The sequence below is a fragment of the Paramisgurnus dabryanus genome, chromosome 16, assembly GCF_030506205.2.
Source record: "Paramisgurnus dabryanus chromosome 16, PD_genome_1.1, whole genome shotgun sequence".
Taxonomy (NCBI): domain Eukaryota; kingdom Metazoa; phylum Chordata; class Actinopteri; order Cypriniformes; family Cobitidae; genus Paramisgurnus; species Paramisgurnus dabryanus.
Window position 1 is genome coordinate 24,599,724 of NC_133352.1, and position 21,275 is coordinate 24,620,998.

The 21,275-nt window shown below is 38.9% G+C and overlaps 1 protein-coding gene across 4 annotated transcripts in view; it reads right to left on the bottom strand.

The window, feature by feature from the left end:
• Positions 1-13,477: 13,477 nt before the first annotated feature.
• pcdh19 (protocadherin 19) overlaps positions 13,478-21,275 on the bottom strand; it is a 57,469-nt gene continuing 49,671 nt past the window's right edge. For all 4 annotated transcript variants that reach the window (XM_065273115.1, XM_065273101.1, XM_065273106.1 and 1 more), the window contains exon 5: positions 13,478-16,078. In XM_065273115.1, coding sequence (XP_065129187.1) covers positions 15,519-16,078 — 560 coding nt within the window. In that variant the 3' untranslated portion in view covers positions 13,478-15,518. The remainder of the gene's footprint in view (positions 16,079-21,275) is intronic.

A 21,275-nucleotide genomic window follows, 5' to 3' on the forward strand; every position in this document is an offset into this window, starting at 1 on the left:
CCTTGCCATACTTCCTGCATCCCTGTAACGCCGTCTTTGGCAATATTTCAGATAGTGATATACTTACTGGTTTCAGTGTCACCCTGTCTTTGTTAAGCCTCACCATTTGTTGAATTTGATATACACATTCAGACGCACTTACTCTTGGAGGTATCCCCAAAGCGTCACCGCAGTGACGCAGCGCGAGTTCACTCAAAAGGGAACTGTAACAATGTATCTTTAAAGGTAACACAATCTAACCTTACTCTCAATTGAAATGTGTCCCCACATTTAGTCGTTGAATTTGAAGGTATTGGACCTGGAAAGTCCTTGAAAGGTCCTTTAATTTGAAGTTAACTTAGGTGTAGGAACCCTGGGGGTCTCTTCTGTCATTTTTATGCTCCGAAGTGTGCTCATCAGCGCCCCCTTTGCACCCTTAATGCGGTCTTCAGCGAAGCTGTGCTACTGCAGGTTTCTCGTGCTTTACCTACATGTACCATGAAGTGTTTGTGAAAGAGTAATCAGACAAATCAGACAGCGGATGGGAGGAGTTTACGCTGATAGGCAACTTCTCTTCCTATTTCTGGCGTGACGCTCGAGTCTGTCCCATAAGACTCTGTGGCACCATCATGGGCTTGCTTCAAGGATCCCTAAGGTCTGCACTACATGATGTCATCAAAGTGTGGACTCTGATGAATTTCACAAGTCCGGAGTGTGCCATTTGGGACAGGGCCACAGAAGTATATATGACAACCGTTGCATAGCCTATATCAAGACTACGCCGTAGGACCTACCACAACTATGAGTCCTTTAATTTCTCTTAAAGAGAGGTTACATTTGGCTGCCATTGTAGTACTGTATCTTTCCTTTTGTTGTAACCAGAAATGTAGGTGATTTTACAAAACAAAGTTTCATTTAGGTAACCTTCTTCATGTTATAGCACGATTATGTTTGCTAGACATGCAGCCGGGCAAACTGGAAGAATGTTTTTGCTTTAAAACTTCTCAGTTCAGTGTCCTGTTTTCTTCAACATGACAACATCTCAAATCTAGATTGCAGACTACAGGAAGATGAAATGAACTGTTGCCTTTGGCTGAGCTGATTCTAGTGCTTTTGCATTTAGATCTCCGCAACTTCATGTCCTTTTGCTTTTGCTTTTCCTCCACTTATCTTTTCTTTCTCAGCCAGGCAAGGAAATTGCTCGTCTCAATTGGTTGCTGTAGTAGCCCAGCAGAATGTATTTTTCTGATGCTCCTGTCTGAACACTAAAACCCACTGGCCATAGATCACATAATCCTCTCAGGGTCTTCTGTAATGGTGCTGCAGTGTTCCACTGAAACCCATTGGATTTGGTCTCATTCACTAGATTGGGCATCTGAATGTAGGAACAGATAATACTGTAGGTCCTGTAAAATTTCGTAGAGTTAGATATCAAAGGATTCAAGTAGTCATTCTGGAGTACAGTATGTAACCCTTGAGCCTCTCCACTATAGATATTTTGCATTGATGTTAAAGCAAGGAACATATGTTGTACATCTACAGGTTAAGTGTTAAATCGTACAGCGTGGTTTTTGTAGCCTAAACCTGAAATCTTTCTGAAGGCAGTTTTGTTGAATTTAGTATATAGCTTAAATAAACATTGTAGAATAATTCCTCAGTCATTGTGAGCTTTGGAAATGCCCCAGTGGAGGTGATGTTAGATGTAGCACAGTCTAATGGGAGACTGCATTTTCTGTGCACACAGTACAACTATAAGCATAATCTATTGTGTAAAATGAAACCATCTTTCCTCTTTTTCTTTTTAATATAACTTTGCCTTTTACCAAGTCAGACTCGAGAGACACAAAATCTAATTTAGTCCCCCGCTGTACTTGAGGTTTGTACACCTGTCCTCAGCACTCCTGGCTCATTTTCAGCTTTTTGTTTCCACCTTTAATTAACATCAGAGAAAACAAAGGTAACATGCACCACTAAATCATGCAATGTCACACAGCTCAGCTGAGAGTTTCATTGGCCACAATATTACTCTTAAATGGAATTAATCCTTTTGTGGAATAGTTGCTTGGCAAGGTAGTTACGGTATTTATTTTTTATTCTTGGGAGTTACCATGGGTATAATTCTTATTGCCATTGCTGTAAATACTTTTTATGCTAAATCCAATGTTCTATAACCTACTCTAGCATCAACCCATTCTCATGAAAGGCATAGGGGAGAGCGGGGCACAACCTAACGCTTTTTGGTTCTGGCTCAATCATTCAAAAAATATTTGAGTTTGATTAATTATATTTTTACACAAGCAACACACACCTCTGCTACAAACGACCATTTGAAGTTTGTTTCTAGTACTTACCATTCTTGGACAATTACACCAAACGTGACACCAAAAGTGCAAACGTTATAACTTACCCCATAGGTGGGGTTAATTGCAACAGGCAGGGGGGTTTGTTGTAACACTTGCTAAAAATTAAGTTTGAAGGCAAATATGTCAATACTATTTTGTCTATATATTTGAAGTGGTTATTGTTTATATATCTGTCTATAATAGACAGGTATCCACACTGTTCATTCATCTAGCCCTTTTCTAACAGTAGTTCAATTATAAATGGATACAAATGTCTAAATATGTGAGAAAAATCAGCACAATTATAACAAAACATTTTTTTATATGTGACCCAGTCTGTAATAACCATACTACAGTTTAAAAAATCAAATTCTGAGATAATGAGCATCAAAGTCTGATTTTAGTCATTCATTTTTTTATGATTTCAATCTTTGACGTGACCTTATTCAATCAATATTAAAGATATAAACAAAAATAAATGTGACACACGATTTTTGATAAGACAGGCACATTTATTTTCTTCGCAGCCAGCAATCATTCGTGTGTAGCCTATTTAAAGCAATGGCAAGAATTACGCTAACGTTAGCGGTTTTCATATCGTGAGTGCTGAGGGGTTAGTGGTAACACAGCGTTACAATTGACCCCGCTGGATCAAAATATATATAAGCCCACCAAAAAAGTTGCTTAGAGCTGAAGACATATTTCAAAACGATGCTATGTTTTAGTCAACAAGACACTGATTAATATGACATAGCATTAGATTTGGTATCTTAGACACCCAACTTAGAAACCGAAAAAAAAAAAAAAAACATATGATAAAAAAATGTACTTACATGCCACCAAAACACTCGTTCATCAATAACTCTTTGGAAAAACATTATACATTTCCAATAATTTGTGGGAGATCGTCTTTTGGCAGCGTAAAAAGTAACAGAAATTAATTGAGAACCACTGCCCTAAACTAACACTGATTGTTTTTTTAACACATCCGTAAGAGTGCAGAACAGTTAACAGTTGAAGTTATTGTTTTATACAGGAAGTTAGCCATGATTCTTATCCTTTATTTTAATGCACAGTGTATTCACTTGAGGAACGTGCATTTTTAATGTCTGGTTTGGAGCTGATAGTAATTGAGTTCTCCATATGCCCATAAAAAGTATTTAGATGCCACATAGGGTGGAACATTGCAATTTGTAATGATGGGATTGTGATTCGGGACCAGTTTTGTTGATATGTGTGATGTGTTTGAATCAGCACTCAGGAAGGCTGTCAGAGAGCACTTGCTGAGGATTCGCACTCGTGTGGGATGCTGTTCAGGTTCCTCTTTGACAGTAAAACATGGAAATTGTGAAGGAGGGGAAAAACACGCAGCTTGAGATGAAAATTGTGAATTTCTTTTGTTTCTTGCTTTTTCCAATCATTTTCTTTTGAAATATGAATGAATTTGGCTGGCTGTCTTGTACTGTAGGTTAAGATTAGACGTCAAACATATTTTTTTCCTGAGTAATTAGATTTTTCTTTTCTTTGCAAATTGGCCAGAGGTTCTTCAGGGTACTTTCTCTTGCTGTTTTGTTGTGTTGTAATCACCACACAGCTGTCACATTGGCAGCATAACATTTAAATGTTTTTTTTTTTTTTGGTTTGTCCAAAACCAAAGTAAGCTTAGAATCATAGCAAACTATTTTGTATTTATATTTACTTGTGAGAAAGCTACAAAACAATTGAAGACCAAACCAGGAAATTATTTGGAAACAAACTTAACAAAAACATAAAAATCTCTACAGTGGAGCCAGTGTTTCATCTGGTTAATTTTTGTTTGGCAAGGTGGAAAAATTTTGTTTTTCTGCAGCTTCCTTTACAGCCCAGTCTCACAAAATTTCGTTATATAGTCACGTATTTTTTGATTCTTTTTTTCATGATATTATCACGAATTTCCGCGTTTTTTCGTGATCGTATAACGAATTTCTGTTTTCGTGTGAGTATTGATTACTCAACTGTTTTGTCCTATTTTCTTATCATTTTCGCGTCGGTTTAGGGTTAGATTTACATAAAATGACATCCCTACCCAAACCCAACTCTAACCCAAACACCAGGCCACATATATAAAAAAATAAATCAGAAAAAATTTTATAAACCAATGTATAAAGTGACATTCTAATGCAAGCCCCAAAACTAACCCTAAACCGAAGCGACAATGGTTTTAAAAAAAAGAAAAAGTAATTGAGTAACCAATACGTGATAATCACACAAAAACAGGAATTCGTTATACGATCACGAAAAAATTTAGAAAATTTGTGATATCACGAAAAAAGAATAAAAAAATACGTGACTATATCACAAAACTTTGTGAGACTGGGTAGTCCTTTAACTCTCATACAGGTGGATTTTTCTCTTTGAGTTTTCTGTTTTATCAACATCTGTTACAATAAAAACATGGGCTGCACAGAGGAGAAAACTCATCCTACTGGAACAAAGACTTTGGGAAGTGTTAAGGAAGAACACAGAAGGTTTATATTCCACCAGGGCAAAGGGGTCACCACGGGGGGTGGGGGGGTGTTTTTGCTTCATGTGAAAGTGCAGTAAACAATGAAAATGTTAACCCTGTACAATTCTTGTTTTTTTACCCTCAATAAAATGAAATCCCTGGGAGAAAATCATTACTTTGACATTTCAAGCATAACTCTTCAAAATGACCAGATGAGAGTTTGTGCTCTCTCATCATGAGGTCTTTAAAAATCTCTGTAGTTTCTCTAAAGATGCGTTATGAAATTGACAGCAATATTCTTTTTGGACAAGCTGATAGTGAAATAGCAATTTGAGACATGTCATTAGTTTAATGTTTATGAAAAACTGTTTATACAGAGAGTGAGCCAAACTGTAAAAAAAAAGAAAGAAGCAGTTAAAGGTATAGTATGGAATATATCAACGCATAACAACGATTCATACTATTGTAATCTCAGAATAAATTAATAAATGAATACCAATATCCGTCTTACATAAGATATCCCTGGTGTTTAGCTATTAACACATTCTCCAACACCCTGCCAAAAACCCTGAGTGCCATCCAAATCTCCTCAACCCAATGCCGTTCATCTCCATATTGAATCGCTATCACCCTGGGCTTGTACTAACCTTGAGCCAACTCAAGACCCTGGTCCTTTTGTAATGAGCTTGATAATTAATGAGAAGCATAACCAAACAGTGCGAATTATGTTGGCTTTGTTACCAGAACTATGGCACACAGATGTGCAATAAACCTTCGCTCGAACACAGAGAGAAGAGCTATTAATACGAGTCACAACTGCTGTAATGATTCTTTTGCACGATGAAGGAGGGGAAGAATAGATCTGAACACATTTACACAGGAATAGAAGCTGACAATGAACTCATGCGGCACTTAACACTGTTTTGCTGGCCTGTTTGATCTCTTGAAATCGGCACGTTTTTGGCAGTCGGTTGACAGCTTGCAACATGCTGCAAAATATGAAATAAATAATGGGAGATTTTAATAAGAATAAACAGCCCTGTATGTAGAAAAATGTTTAATGGCGAGCTTCTGTGATGTTTTTTTTTTTTTTTTTGCTTGCCCTTGCACATTTCTGATCTTTCTTCAGAGTGCAATCCATCTTGTTGAATTACTGTAATGTTGCATAGAATAGACCCAATCATTTTTCAGGCCTTCTATTGTCACTTTTGGGTTTGTATGAAAGGCTTTTGCCCAGGAAAGAAATGAACATAATAGCTTTGATTCAGACAGGGAAGACAGAAAGAGATCTAAGGATCATTCGATCCTTGTCAATACCTCAGGTGCTCTTGTTCTCTCACTATATTTCTCTGTGTATAAGTCTGCAATCTTACTCGCATGCTGCTGGAAGAATGCAGTTGGCTTTCATTCATTTTCTTGCCTCTTGCTTTCACATTATACCGAGCATCTGACATACGTGTTGCTGATGTAATTCACTGACGTGCAGAAAGGTTAGGTCAACTAATCAACTCCCCGATAATGCACGTCCGCTGGGCTGAGGGAAAAGGTCCATCTTAGCGATTGGCATGGAGGGTAATAGAGGCAAGGAAAGGCCAGTCTTTAATTTCCAGGCCTGCTTTGAAAAAGGGGTCATTGGCCGCTCTTATACAGGGTATGGCCCAAGTCCTACATGCCCTGGTTTGAGAGGGGTGTCTTAGGTCAGATTGTGAGTACGCTAAAGAATAGGCAGCTCTCTAAAGGCCATGTTTCAAGTCTGGAAAAGTCAAACTGATCAGGGAATCAGACGTGGTTATGATATCATCTGCCTACCTCCAACCCAATTACCGCGCAGTGGCTGCTCGTTGATGGCACAATGAATCTGGGCAGCCAACGGTAAACACACAAAACAGTGTGTCATTTCTCATTTGCAGGGCTGATTAGGGTTATATTGTGGGGACTACATACAGATGAGCCAGCGTTTGTCAAATTTGTAATGGTAGGTGAGATATGGAGGGGCTAATCAACCTTGTGACTGACAGCAATAATCGACCTCAGGACCTGTTCATGTATTAACAAAGTAAAAATGCCCCAGGTGACACTTCTCTTAATTCATGCATGAGCGTTTATGCTCGCTGCAGTGACTTCTCACTTGTTTACGCTGCCATAAATAAGCATATATCTTATGTGGTTTGTCTGGTACCCCTAAGGATAGATTAATCACACTGTAAAAAATGCAGCATGAAGTTAAAATAATTTAACCTAATGTTTTTAAGTTTTGACATGTAAGTTGACATAAAATTATAAAAACAAGTTGAAATTGTTCAATGAAATTTACAGTGCATTGCAGATGAATCAGGCTGAATCAGCTATACACTAATTTGTACTAATGTATATTTTATGTATGTATGTATATATATATATAAATTACAACTATTGCTACCTTAGGCAAAAAAATCAGTATTTAGTGTGACCTCCCTTCGTATTGATCACATCTTGAACTTTTTTTTGAGGATTTCCTGAAGTCTTCAGATTACTCTCAGAAATATGCTTTCATTTCATTTAGGTTTTTTATAGCCTGCAGGTTCCTGTTACTGCCCAAGAGAAAAAGGAGGTCACACTAAATACGTAACACTTTAGCTTAGTTTTATTCTTTTTTTACTGTAAACAAATCTCTTGTATTTCCTGGTTGTATTCTAATAGGAGACAGAGAAATAAGTATATATGGTCATCATACCATTGCAAAAATAAGAAATCTAATGGTGGCATGGTGCACAGTGCTATAAGGGATAATGTATAGACCATTTCAAAAGATGTAACCAACACTGGTCCAGAAACACTTCCTGTTACAGTTTGTGACCGTTTTTTATTTATTTCACATATATCATTATCTTTAAGATGTTTGTTTAACTTCAGTTAATTCAGGTTTATATGTTCTGTTGGTTTATTTTATCCCAAAGTTTATCTAGTGTTAAAAAACTGAAACAGGAAGTGCTTCTGGACCAGTGTTGTTTACAGTACATCTTTTGAAATGGTCTATACACTGAAAAAATGATTCATTGAATTGAATCAATTTTTTTAAGGTAAGTGGTTGCAATCAATTTATTTAAGCTACATTTAACAAAAAAGATTAGTAAAGTAAAATAAAATATAAACTTTTGTTTAAATGTATAATTTTTTCAGTGTAGGCAGCCGGTTGTTATCACAGAAATAAGCCCTGACAGTGTTATCAGGACAACCTGTACATTATCCTGCTTATTACATGGCTATTAACGTCAAAAATAAGGTAAGGAACATTAAAGTCACCATGAAAATAAAACTGTAAACTGTAAAAACTGTAATTTGTTTCGGAATATTTTTTTTTTAACAAATGACTTATCTGTGAGCTTCATTATTTAAAAAAAAAATATCATGTGCCCTCATAATCTTTAATCAAAAAGGAAAATCTCATCCCCTCTTCAAAACGATTTCTCTTTACTTCCGGTCATATGGTATGGCAGGTGGGCGGAGTCCGGGAGAAGATCGCTGCTATTAGCAACACGGCCCAACTTCAAATAATCCAATCAGATCTCGATAGACAAATTTAAATCCAACCCTGCTTTTTTTTAATTTCAAAAGCTGGTTTCACTCAGATAAACGTCACCAAATGGAAAATAAGGACTCGCTACTTCCGTTTCATAGCAATTTTAAATATTGATTTGAATAGTTTAATTAGCTTATTTTTTATTGTGGACCTTCCATGACGAAAACCTATTTGGTTTTATCAGTTTTGTGTAATATTAAAACTGTACCGGTCAAAATGTTTTGCAGCATCCGGGTTACCATGTGTTAATCATTTGAGTGGTTGTTATGTAAGGAATAATTGACGATTGGCTGTTGAATTATAAGAAAATAATGCACAACCAAGGTGTTTGCCGTTTCACCGCGGGTGTGCATTATTTTCGATTAATTCAAAGGACCGAAGTCAATTATTCAGCTTATACCACGGTTACCAAAAATATTGCTCTGGTGCCTATTTTTAAGGCATTTAAAATGTTACGTGTGCGGTAATTGAAAAGTAATCAACACCCATGGAACATTTCTCAACCAATCAGAACATTCAACAGCCCCGTGGTATAACTGGGAAAAACAAACCTGCAAATGTCATTACTGGCCAATCAGAATCAAGCATTCTAACGAGCCGTGTTATATATTAAACATTCATATTAATGTAAAGATTATATGTGTTGGGGTTAGACGAATTAGAAATACAGTGTCTAGAAGTTTTTGGCATTGGATTACAAACCTGTCTTGGTTTTAGAAAATGATTGAATTTGTATTGGCCACATTATAAGGTTAAATTTCCTGGCAAACAAGCTTTTCCTTCCTTCCATCACTGCTAGACTCATTGTTTTGCAACTTGTAAATCTATAACCCCATTCTCTATTGTTATGAACCCTGACTTCCTGCAATTCACACTCCCGGATCCTCTAAAAGAAATTCAGCCACTAAGGTGATGAGATAACGACTGAGCTACTGAAACATCAACAATCTTTAAAGATAAGAAATCTGATCAGTGCAGCTTATCTAGTTTAAATTAGTACTTTAGGTTCCTGTACGTGCAGTTTTTCCTTATTAAGATATAAGATATATAGTTCCAGGTTAACATTTCTATATTATACCTCTATGAGTCTGACAGGTCATTCAAAGATCACCTTTGTGTCTTAGATATGTATTCATATTCACATCACACAATATCACAATTCCCAATGTTCTTTACTTTCAAATCAGTCTGACCTTCCAGTGCAGAAATAGTCTTCCTCCAGCCTGCTGTGCACTCCAGGTATCCCTGAACCTCATGCAGATGGGCTGTATGGCTGCGTGAAGACAGGCTCTATGCTGGCTTTTGGTCGATCCGATTACTCTCCCGTGGAGAAGATAATGGACTTGCCTGAAGGTGTGGATCTTTAGGAGGGGCCATTATCTGCCTGACAAGTCCTTGTTGGTCTTCTGAACAATGCAATAACGTAGAGGCCAGATACAGTATGTAGCCTTTCCCAGCACAACAGCAGTATGCAACATACACATAAAATGATGGTGAATAGAGCTATAGGTTTCATATTGGATAGAAGGTCCCAGAGATGCGTTTCTGTATCTTAAACTTTGGGGTGTGACACTTGGCAAACCTACTATAATGGATAGTATTCTCAAGGAATGCATGTATACCTTAAATGCCATGTAAGGTCAGATATAAACATCTGCCAAATACGCAAGTGTGGAGCTAGATTTTGTCTGTAGAGATTAACAGAGAGAGACAGCCAGACGTTGAATTAAATATATTGTGTCCTTTAGCCACTACCAGTCTTAAGATGTCAGCCTAATCATGTTACTAGTATTGATACTTCAGGGGGTTGCGAGTCTGTCTTGATGCGTTCCACAATTAGCATCAAAATTAAGAGTTATAAAAGGAAAACATTGGCAAACATGAGATTTGGTGCCCTGTCCCAAAACGGACCCCTATAAAGACACAGCAGGGTGGCTGGATTGTAGCCCGGGGCTGACAATCAAAGTATGTTTTTGGGCCTATCAAAGAGTTTGTCCATTTTTGCACAAATACTTATATTAGTCCTCCAATTTTTTTGTTAGTAGCCATTGTGTGGCATGCCCAAGATACCAAATCAGTCCCAGAGGTTGTCTTGAATGAACAGTGGGTCACAATGAGCCCTTTCCCACTGGAGCAGCTGTGGTCTTTTGATAGAATTAGGTCAATTCAGGAATAGAAATGGCTGGAACTGATTGAGGGCCCCCCTCAATGGACTGAGGTACAAACTGTTTTGTATTGGTGGAAAGGAATAGCCCCCCATCATAATCTTTCCGTTGTATGTCTGTGTCAGGAATAAATCATTTAAAGTGTTCTCTGATTCCCCTTCTACCATTTGGCAAAACGATAATTGAAACATTAATGGGACGTTAATAGGATGTGTGTCCCAGTAACCTTTGAGATAAATCTCTGTATAATGAGATGAATTCACCCTGACCAACAAGAATCTTGTGTAATTAAACATGAGATGACGAGCCGCGTTACGGCATGTCTTTATATTTTATTAGCTCAGAGCAATGTGAACTGACATTGGGTGTGACAGATTGAGCGGACACCAGAGGAAATCATTTGTTGATAGTTATTACCCAGTATGTTTGCCGTACTAATTCTTAAATGCGATGGTCTAGATTCAGATGCTTTTACCTACAACATTAAGCCTCATGTTAGCTATACTGAATATAGGTTATATGTTATTCAGTGATTTGAAGTTAGGCTTGTTTATATATTTCAGATAATATTACACACACCTGGAGCAGTTAATTAGCTATCACTGCAATTGTGGGAAGCATGCCTTAAGCTAGAAGTATATTTTTGTTTATATGTATTTGCGAAGCATCACGTATAATGCACATGATGCAAATGTCATCATCAGCACGGTATGCATGCACTATATGCAAACCACCGTATTTTTGTAACCGTGTTTACTTTGTATGTGAATGTTGTTCCTGTGCGGACAGTACAATGTAGTATGTAGCCCAGGAGATGCATTGCATTTTGTTGCAATGCGCATGCGTCAAACGTATGTGTACACGTACGAGTCAAATAGACTATGCTTTGCAAGGCTGTTTTTTCGACTGTGCATGTACGTTTGCGTACACGTAAAATAACATACAATACTCCTGGCTTTAGGCACCTCAGTCGCAACACACCGGCTTTAAGAATCAAACCAGCGACCTTCGGGTTACAAGCCAAAAGCCGATTTATAGTCGTGCGTAAGCTCTATGCCGTAGGTTATCCGTAGCCTGTGCATAGCTCTGCGCAAAATTTTTAACAGCGCGTCAATTCTACGCAGACCGCAAGCGCTGTGATTGGTCCACCAGAACCCCTCCCGTCAGGTAAAAAAAACCTGTCTCATAGGTATTTTCTTTTGCGACGGTGAAAACAAAGATGAGCCAAGTTGAGAAGTAATTTAACTCAAACTGCAACAAAAGTCGTTGTTTACTTCCATCACTGCTGGTCTTTTCAAATCATACACAACAAGTTTTTGTTTCTTCTTCTTTTGTGGGTTAACTTGCTAAGCTTGTTCTTCTTTGATGGTCGCGCTGCTACTGTGGTTACATGCGTGGATGCTGCCTACCAGCGTGTGTTTGCACGTTGACGCGGACGATGACGCAAAAATATAAATGAAAACCGACGCGAAACCTACGCCATCACGGCTATGCCGTAGGACTTACGCACAACTATAAGAAGCCCTAAACTCTAACCACTGGATGTCAACTGCCCCCAAAATGAAGATAATGTGCTATTGATTTAGAAACCATTAAAGTGCACCTATTTCATTGCTAAAAAACGCTATTTGGTGTATTTGGTATAATATAATACGTTTGCGTGGTTTATGGTTAAAAAATTCATTGATTTTGTACAAAACTCATTGAAAGTGCTGTGTACCTGATTGGCCAGCTAATCTGTACATTGTAATTGGCCTGAATATCTCTGACGTCAGCTGAAAATGTGGCGCTCCTAACTATGTTTGAAAGATTCGGTCATAATGCAATGCTAACAGGAGTTAACTTACAGGCTGCGAGTCAAGCGGGGGGATTATAATAATGTCGGTCTTGTCTACGTCAACAGGCCCAGAAAGTAAACTGTTGCCTACAATCCGTGTGTTTGTTGTAGTCCAAGAAAAGAGATTTACGTTGAAAACGATAACTCGTGTCATCGTTTACTTAGGTGTATGTACCTTCTACATATCATTAACATGTACTAATACACACTTACACACCAAAGGAAATGTAAAATCGTGAATCGGACAAGAGTTGCTCTTAAAAATGTCACTTTGGGCAGCTGCTATTCATTTAGGTAGTATGTTGCATTGACCTAAAACTGAGCTATGTCCAGTTTTTTTTCTGTAGTTAGGTTAACTATCAATTACTCTACTGCATGCTAGATCACCTTTTTAAAGGTTGTAATTGTGCACCTCTCTATCATGAGGAGCAAAATGTCAACCGAGATCTTTTGACAGCTATTGTTTGGACAGATAAGTAGCATCAAATTACACTGGGTAAAGATCCAAGTAATAATGTACTTGGCCATAGCTGCTTGTATTATCCACTTCAGCAAATTAGAACGACCAGCCATCTGAAATTGACACTCTTCAATTGGATAGTTCCCAAACGTCTGTTTTATTTGGCAACACAAGGTGTATTTTCTGTAAGGGTCTTGTGTTCTTTCATATTCCTATGATTAGTTAGTATTGCAAGATTAAAAAACACTGATGTCCCTGAACTCTAATAACAGAACCGTACCTCTCATGCCGACAAATGTCATTTTGCAATTTGATGTTAAGACAGGACTGTGGCAAAACAAATTTTCATTTGATCATCGTCGCTCAACCATTTTCACCATGCACATTATTGTATTACTTCCATGGAAAGTTTCCAGTAGATATTCATATCATATTATAGATTGAAATGAATTATGGCAAGACAAAAGATCGCTTAAGAAAGGATAATTGCAGTATGCTAAACTCTGGTGTGCTCATTAGATTTCAACAATGCAGTCAAGCTTTCTTCCTCTCTAGCCGTGGCGGATCTGTTCCATTACGATCCATTTGAGGGCAAATTAAAGTGTGATGGAAACATGCAGAACTGATGAATTTAGACAAGGAGACAAACGTGGAGAACATTTAATAGTTTAATAATAAGCTGCAGTATACATTCAGTGATAAATCCGTTTTTCATGTTGCCAGAAGCTGTTTGGTGAGACCAGCAAAAAACATTCAGCCATTAGATCTTTTTCACACGTTGCCGCTGTTTGTACTGTCCAGGTTGTAAAATAAGTATTGCAAAAAAACTGATAACCCCTGATGGGGCGCTGATTTCACAATTACTTAAGACCCTCCATCTCTTATCCTGTTGTTCTGTTCTGTTTGGTTGGGCCAGTGTTTTAAAATGAGCTTGAAAATGAATGTAATGAGGGCTGTACTTGATGCTAGAGTCAAGCGTCTGTGTTTGCAACAGGAGGGTTTGCCTTATGCTTTTAGCCGGCGCTAGAGCTTTCGCACCTCTTATCTTCAGAAATGAGTGGAACCACCATGGATGTGACTTGAAATGATAGTGTTACTCTTACTCTTACTCGAGATATAAGAATAAACAACAACGTGTTATCTTGAAAGTTTAATGTTTGTTGCAGTTTTTTGGTTTCTTTGTTCTTGCTATCTCACTCTATGCTCATTGTACTGACACACTACTGTTGGTGTTGATATTCTTTTTTTTTGCATTTTTTTGTATTTTTTGTCTTTTTTGCCCACACAGAAACTTGATGGCACAAGAATTGACCAATAAGAAACTTTTACAACAAGGTAGACTGCAATCAACAGTTGCCAGGGGTAACACAGTGAACAAAAATAGTTCAAGATCAATTTGAAAAAAGCTAACATAGTCAATAAAAAAGAGGGGAAAAATAAGGAAAAGAAAGCCAGTTAATTTCAAGTATAACTTACTGATAAAATAACTACACAGCATTAAATATTCTCATTATACATTTTAAATTATTTATAAAATATATTTTGGCATATATGTTTTTTTCCTTTTTGTGTTTGTGTACAAACGCTACTGTAGCTTTAATTGAACACCAATGTTTATTTTTTCCATTTTTACTTTCGCAACAAAACATTAAAGGGATTGTCACATAACAACAGATTATTAAAAATGATAGTAGTAAACCCTAAACAGAGTTTCACATAGCAAGACGTAAGTGACGACCCCTTCTATCCTAGCCCCATAGTCAAAATCCAAAAAAGTACAAGACCAGAGCACAAAGTTCTAGTAAACTGCGCTCCACTGGCTACAATCAGGAAAGGGCACAGGAGATTTTAAAAGCAACGAGTCCGATTTTTATCCATATATATATTTATATATTTATATCTGACTGTAAGTCTGAGGGATTGATCTCTCCCTATTCCAGTTTTCCGGTGAGCTTTAGCTGATAGCGCAACTTCATTTAGCTCCATCTTTGATAAAAAATAAGCACTGTAACGACCTCAAGATTTTCTGACACTGGAATGTCTTCGGGGAATCGGAGAAGGTTGTCTTATCAGACCAGTGAGAAGCCACTGAAATGAAATGAGATCTGGAGGAGCGTTCCTGTGCATTGTCCCGCAAATCAGACGACGGCATGTGAGCGCAGTTGGACGGGAAGAGTCCTGTTAACAGAAGTCACTGTCTGTAGCATCGGAGGGACTCACGTCCTCTATGGGAACAGTGAGCGGTTTGGCAGCTGAAGCAAAAACTGCATACCAAAGAAGGCATTATTAGAAAGAAGTCTCTTTAAGAGTTTACAAGGCATGACTGTATTTAAGTGTCACCAGTCGTACGCTGGGAGATCTTTCTCCTGTAAGGGTAAAACGCGAGGGCAGGGTTGAGCATGTCACGCAGTACACAGTAACCAGCCTGTCCACTGCGGACAGATGATTGCGACAAACATACAAGCGTTGTTGTTACTACCAAGCCACATTGACAGTGTGAGCTCGCAGACACATTTTCGGCCTAGTTTGTTCAGCCTCCGCGTTACTACGTCCCCGTGGGAATACATTGTGCTGCATATGTGTTCCTTTCCCAGCCCAGACAGCTCGACACTCACACAGATACACGTACATACATACACGTAAGCATACACTCATAATAGCGTATGCTGTCTGTGTGTACGTGGAAGCCACTTAAAGCACAATGTCCTTCAGGCGTTTACTTCCGGGGGACTCTTTGTCACGGGCGTCCTGCAGGAGCGTGTTAATCTCCCGCATGGGCGACTCACTGTCTTTACCCTCCGGTTGCCTCAGCAGGCTATGATTGGCTATGCGCTCCGCGTCCCGGCACTTCAGCGTGTTGTAGGTGGAGGGTGGTTTAGACTGGGGGCTCTTCAGGTGCACAGGGGAGGTGATGGGGCTGACGGCCTCTCGACCGTTTCCGGCCTCGCGCACAGCGCCGTTGGTCTTAGGGCTGCAGACGGCCGGCTCTGCCGTTTGCCGCCTGCCCCTCTGTTCGCCCCGCTCTTCATCCGGCCCGTCTTTGCCAAAGGTGGCAAAAGTCCTTTTGGTGGTACCGCAGTCCTCGTAATGTGGAACGTCTACGGTGGTGGCCTCGATGGACAGAGCGATGACGTTGCGGCCGTGTTCGGGAGATTTCGCTCTTGCCGGCATCGGCACTCTCGGCATCCAACAGCGGTCCGAGTGGCCCAGGATTCGACACTCATCTTGGCAGTGGAATCCCTCAGACTGATCTGTAGAGAAAGAGATGGACAGAAAGAGTCAGTTTTGTTGCCTAAACAGTGCAGTTTGCACAGCTTCAGCTTATTTGTGCCTTCTTCCATGGATCTCAGCACAGTTTGTTTTGAAGCTTTTATCTTTTCGGCACATGTCAAAGCTGGAAAGAAGGCAAAGAATGTGGCAAGCGGAACAGCTCCACTTCATTTTAGTCTAAGCTTTTCCTTGGCTCTACTACTTCAACAAGTTTTATGCTAGAACTTTGGAGGGTCTTTTAATAAATCAATTAAAGGGTGCATTGTTAAATCAAAAGTGGATTTCAAGCTAGATTTAATAGAGAGAAAGAGAGAGAGATTTTCCAAAGCCAGTATTACCACAGATCTATCAATTGATGGTTTGGAAAGAAGGGCTTTCAAGCTGTTTTTTGTGTGATTGCAACAACAATAAAATAGCCTCTCTATCTCTCTCTCTTTCACTCTCTCTCGTTTAACTTGAAGAGCATTCTGTCTCTTCCCCTTTCCATTTATTTAAAAGAGATGCATCTGTAATAATCAAGGCAGCTCTCTTTTATTAGTAGTCAGCCAAAAACAGCTTTTCAAGTGGAGTCCTTTGACTCCATACATATTTCATTACTGGCCATCTGGATAGACAGCATCACAAGGGCACTCTTCCTGCTTAAATGTTTACTAATATACACAAATGATATTTGCATAACAAAATCACTTCCCCAAAGCTTTCCTGATGTATTCCTTGATTGTTGTACCCATACGCTGCTTACATTTAGTAAATAATTGCGTAATGTTTCAAGTCGTTAAATGTTAAGAGATGGATGCTGTATAGATTTACATTTCCATCACATTAACATTTATGCACTTGGCAGACGCTTTTATCCAAAGTGACTTACCGTGCATTACAAGGTACAGTATGTGTTCCCTGGGTTCAAACCCGTAACCTTTTGCACTGTTAATGCTCTACCACCGAGCTATAGAGGAGTTTTTTTTTTCGAATAGTTGGCTATTCTAATTCATTGTGTGTTGGGTTGCCGCCCGACAACAAAAAAAGTACGAAAAACTGTCACACAGATGTTTGCTGACACATTTTCTCAGCTCCCCTATTGCTAAAACAGCCCAAGGGTCGAGACCCTGCTACACGCTGGCAGCCCACAGTGACAGCAAGGGAATGTGGGAAGGATTCGCACATTTACATCTGGCACTCCAAGCTTGACGGATCATGCAATTACAATCACTAATTATCTGCCTTTTTCTGGACTCGGAGGGACAACGTTGCTTTGGGCCCTGAATCAATATTTAAAGATTAGAGTGTTGCATTCCAAGGCCTCTGCTGCCAAAACTCGTCACCCTTAAAATGTGATCTGATGAAATTGACGGATTACCGACCAAAGCCAGGGGACACTTTAGAATTTAGAAAAAAGAGGTGTGAAAATATGCACACGTTTGCCTGTGTCTTGGTGCATTACGAGAGAGATTTGACCCATATAGACAGCAACATCCACACAAAGGCAGGCGCACACACACGCTACGACTCGCAGCATGGAGACGGGAGAAATTAAATTGAAAAAGTAAAAATAAATTGGAAAGTAAAGCTCTGAATCGACTATGGTATCTCAAGTGGCTCAAATTTAGCCCATAATTACCAGCCCCTGTGAACACACAAGTCCACATCTTGAAGGGGCTTTTCATCACCAAAAGTCAATGTTATCACCATAGCAACAAGGGTGAGTCTTGCCATTATCCACATATACACCGCACCTGCTGCAGCGCAATCTGCCTACCCAGAATTCCTCCTTTCATAAGAATCTGCTTTTCGACAGAGGCATGGATTTATCTGCATCCTGTGGATCAATACGAGCACTTTAACAAGATTCAAATCATTCGCACCTCTTGAATGCTCAGCACATGAAAAAGGACATTTTCTAATTCTCCCCCATTTGACAGGAGGGACATACACGTACATTGAATACAGTAGACTCTGTACTTTAGGGGGTCTCCCGTAGAGTGATTCTCTTTTAAATTACATCGCTCTGAAAGCAGAACACCATTAACAGCTTTTTCGCATCCTGTCACTGGTTTATCCACAAAACTCACAGATGTTTCTCTCAAAGATCTGTACTAACCACACAACAAATTGCAATAAGACGTGACAGCCCGTCAACCCCTGACGAAACAAGAATCTTTCTTTCCTATGAGAGATAGAAATATAATGCCAACAAATGAAGCAATTAAAAGCTTCAATGCGGCTGATCTTTGAGTCGAGCACAAGAAAGCAGTAAAAGGCAGACGGCCCTCCTACGGAGAAAATCTATTGAAAATCATCAGGAAAATACGCTTGCCAATCAGATCCGGGAAAAGACTTAAAATACAGTTCAGAGCGCCATGTCAGTGGGTGCATTTCCTATTAGAGACTTAAAGCCTACTAATTATGGTTTTGGCACTGGTTGGATGCTGAAGCTTGCTATTTTTGTGTTGCTGTTCCAGATTTAAAATATTAATAATAGTACAGAGTAAAAAAAATCATGGGGATGCAAGTCCCGCAGCGTTGCTGACAAATTGGAAATATTGTGGTTTTAATTTCGCACCAGGGGGATGAAGGAATACAGGAGGCGTTTGGGAGCATTTTAAATATGTGAACCTCCATCTACATACTGCAGGGCTAAAGAATAATAAATAGCACCACTTGTAATGCAAAGCCTGAACTCGTCTGATAAAAATCCACTACTGCTATCATGGCTTGTAATAGAAAAACATCAGTTTACTTCAACATGAGGGAGAAACTCAATCCAGTCAGATCTTCCTCCTAATGATGAGCCAAAAAATTTACCCTTAACATTTTTATTCAAATATTTGATTAAAAATGCTTTAAAATTTTTTGTTGCATGTAGCATTTGTGTGTTTGAAGTATAAGTTAAAGCTCTCCGTTGCCGAAAATGACTCTACACATGTGCAAAGTTTATAAAAAAATAGCCCAAGGACAATGTTTCCTTAATATAACCACAAATGTAGATCAACAAATATTAACCCTGCATTTTGTGCATTTTGAAGCAAAACAAAGGGCACTGATCTATTTTAAGATATGTCAGTGCAAGTTGTTTATAGTTTGGACAGCTCTTTCATTTTTTTTAGTCTAGGACTAGTCTAATCCCTGTCTGGGAAACCGCCCCTAAAAGTTTAGTGTTTTGTCCATTTTGTAGCATACACCTCATATGTTAATGGTTTAATCTACCCTGAGGGGGCATTAAAAGCAAATATTTTACAGACCCCCCCCCCCAGCCTTCACTTTTGTCCACTACTGTAGGTAGACTCTATGGGGGGGTTTCTCGGACCAGGCTTATCCTAGTCCCAGACTAAAATGAGTTTGAGTTGGCTCAATTTAAAAACATCTTGCACTGACATATCTTAAGATATATTATTGCCATAGTTTTGTCTCAAAATGCACATTAGTAATGTAATTTGTAAGATATGTTTGTTAAAATTACTTAAATGTCCTAAAATAGCAACTGTAAGACCATGTAAATGGCAAAAAATGACTTTTTTTCAGTACAAATATCTAAAAATTCTTAAATTAAGATGCATCGTCTTGATGAGTATAATGACCTAAAATAATAAGTCTACTTTTTAAGTAAATTTGTGCTGAAAACAAGCAAAAATATCTGCCAATGGAGTGAAACAAATCTTGAAATAAGTTTACTTTTTTCTTAAACACCTAATTCAAGAAACATTTTCTCACCCCATTGGCAAATATTTTTGCTTGTTTTAAGCACACATTCACCTAAAATTGTATATTTTTTGACTAACAATCTAGACTTATTTTCTTAGGTCATTTTGCTCATCAATAAAATACATTTTGATTTAAGAATTTTTAGATATTTCTACTGAAAACAAGACAAAAATACTAAGTAAAATCTAAACCCTTTCTTAGCAACATCCCCCATAAAGTATACTGTATATCTCCCCAATTGCTGTACATCATTATAAAGGTTTATAATTCAATAAATAGCTGTCTGTTTTCATACATACGGCTAAATTAGCTACATTTGTGGGTGGGCTGAATCTTCCACAACAAAACAAAAGGAATGGCTTTTAATTTGGACAAAGAAACTGAACATGTTTTGTGTCAATGCCAGACTTTCATCTTGTTTGGCAGCAATTCTGCTCCTCCTTGGAAAATGCATTTTCTTTTTCTCTCCAAAAAATGCGGGCATAAGCGATGGAGGTCTGCAGTGTTGATGTAATCCAGAAAGAGGGCTGAGAAAATGTCGCTAATTTACCTGTTTAGACAGGCTTGGTCTCTGGATAAGAGAGAGTGGGCATTGTTGCACATGTGCCAAACTCAAGACTGCGACTGGTGATGACACTATTCAGTCACTTTATATTTACATGCTTCGGAAATACATGGTTTCTTTAAAGAGCGAGGTAAAGAAACAAGTAATGTATTCCTAATAAATCACAACGTTCTGAGTTGCACCATAATGCATCGGTTTAAAGATTAACAATATTAAATAAGAGCATGATTTAATATGGTTTGGGCATTAAGATGGTATAAATCATATCCCGACACTGCCTCACAAAGCTTTAGTCATTTTTCTTCTGTTTGTCTGCCCGCGTTGTTGTTCTGTGTACCCGACTGATGAAACAATACAGCTGTAGCCGGGCTCCTGCGAGAAATAATATCTCAGAGTGAGAGGCCAGACATCAGTTGTGGCATTTGCTTTATTTCTTTCTCTTTACTGCAGGTGGGTCGGCCACAAGCTTGCCATGAGAGAAAATAGGTGCCACATTAATCCGTGTGACCCCATGAAGAACTCATTCACTGTTCACTGCAGATTTGTATTTGGCTATGCCGCATGCTAGCGCGCTGCACTGGGTCGCAGCCATGCGTTTGTGACTCTCCAGCTGTTGTCTGTTAATTGCTTGTTCACTTGGCTGTATGTGGGACAGAATAAAAGTCATGCAGGCACTGATCATTTCATTCGTGTTGTTACAGGCGCAGAAGTATCCGGGCGGTCCTGGGTGGATTTGCGCAGTGCTCTCGTCCAGGCACTGGTCACGTCGGGAACCTTGTCTCCACTCTAACACTATCACTAGCTGCCATGCACTGGCTACGACAAGCCAGGCAGACGCTGGGGGCTTCCCACGAGGGAGAGTCCAAGTGCTGCTGTCATCCTAGCCAGGCAATTCAGTCTGTGCACCATAAATC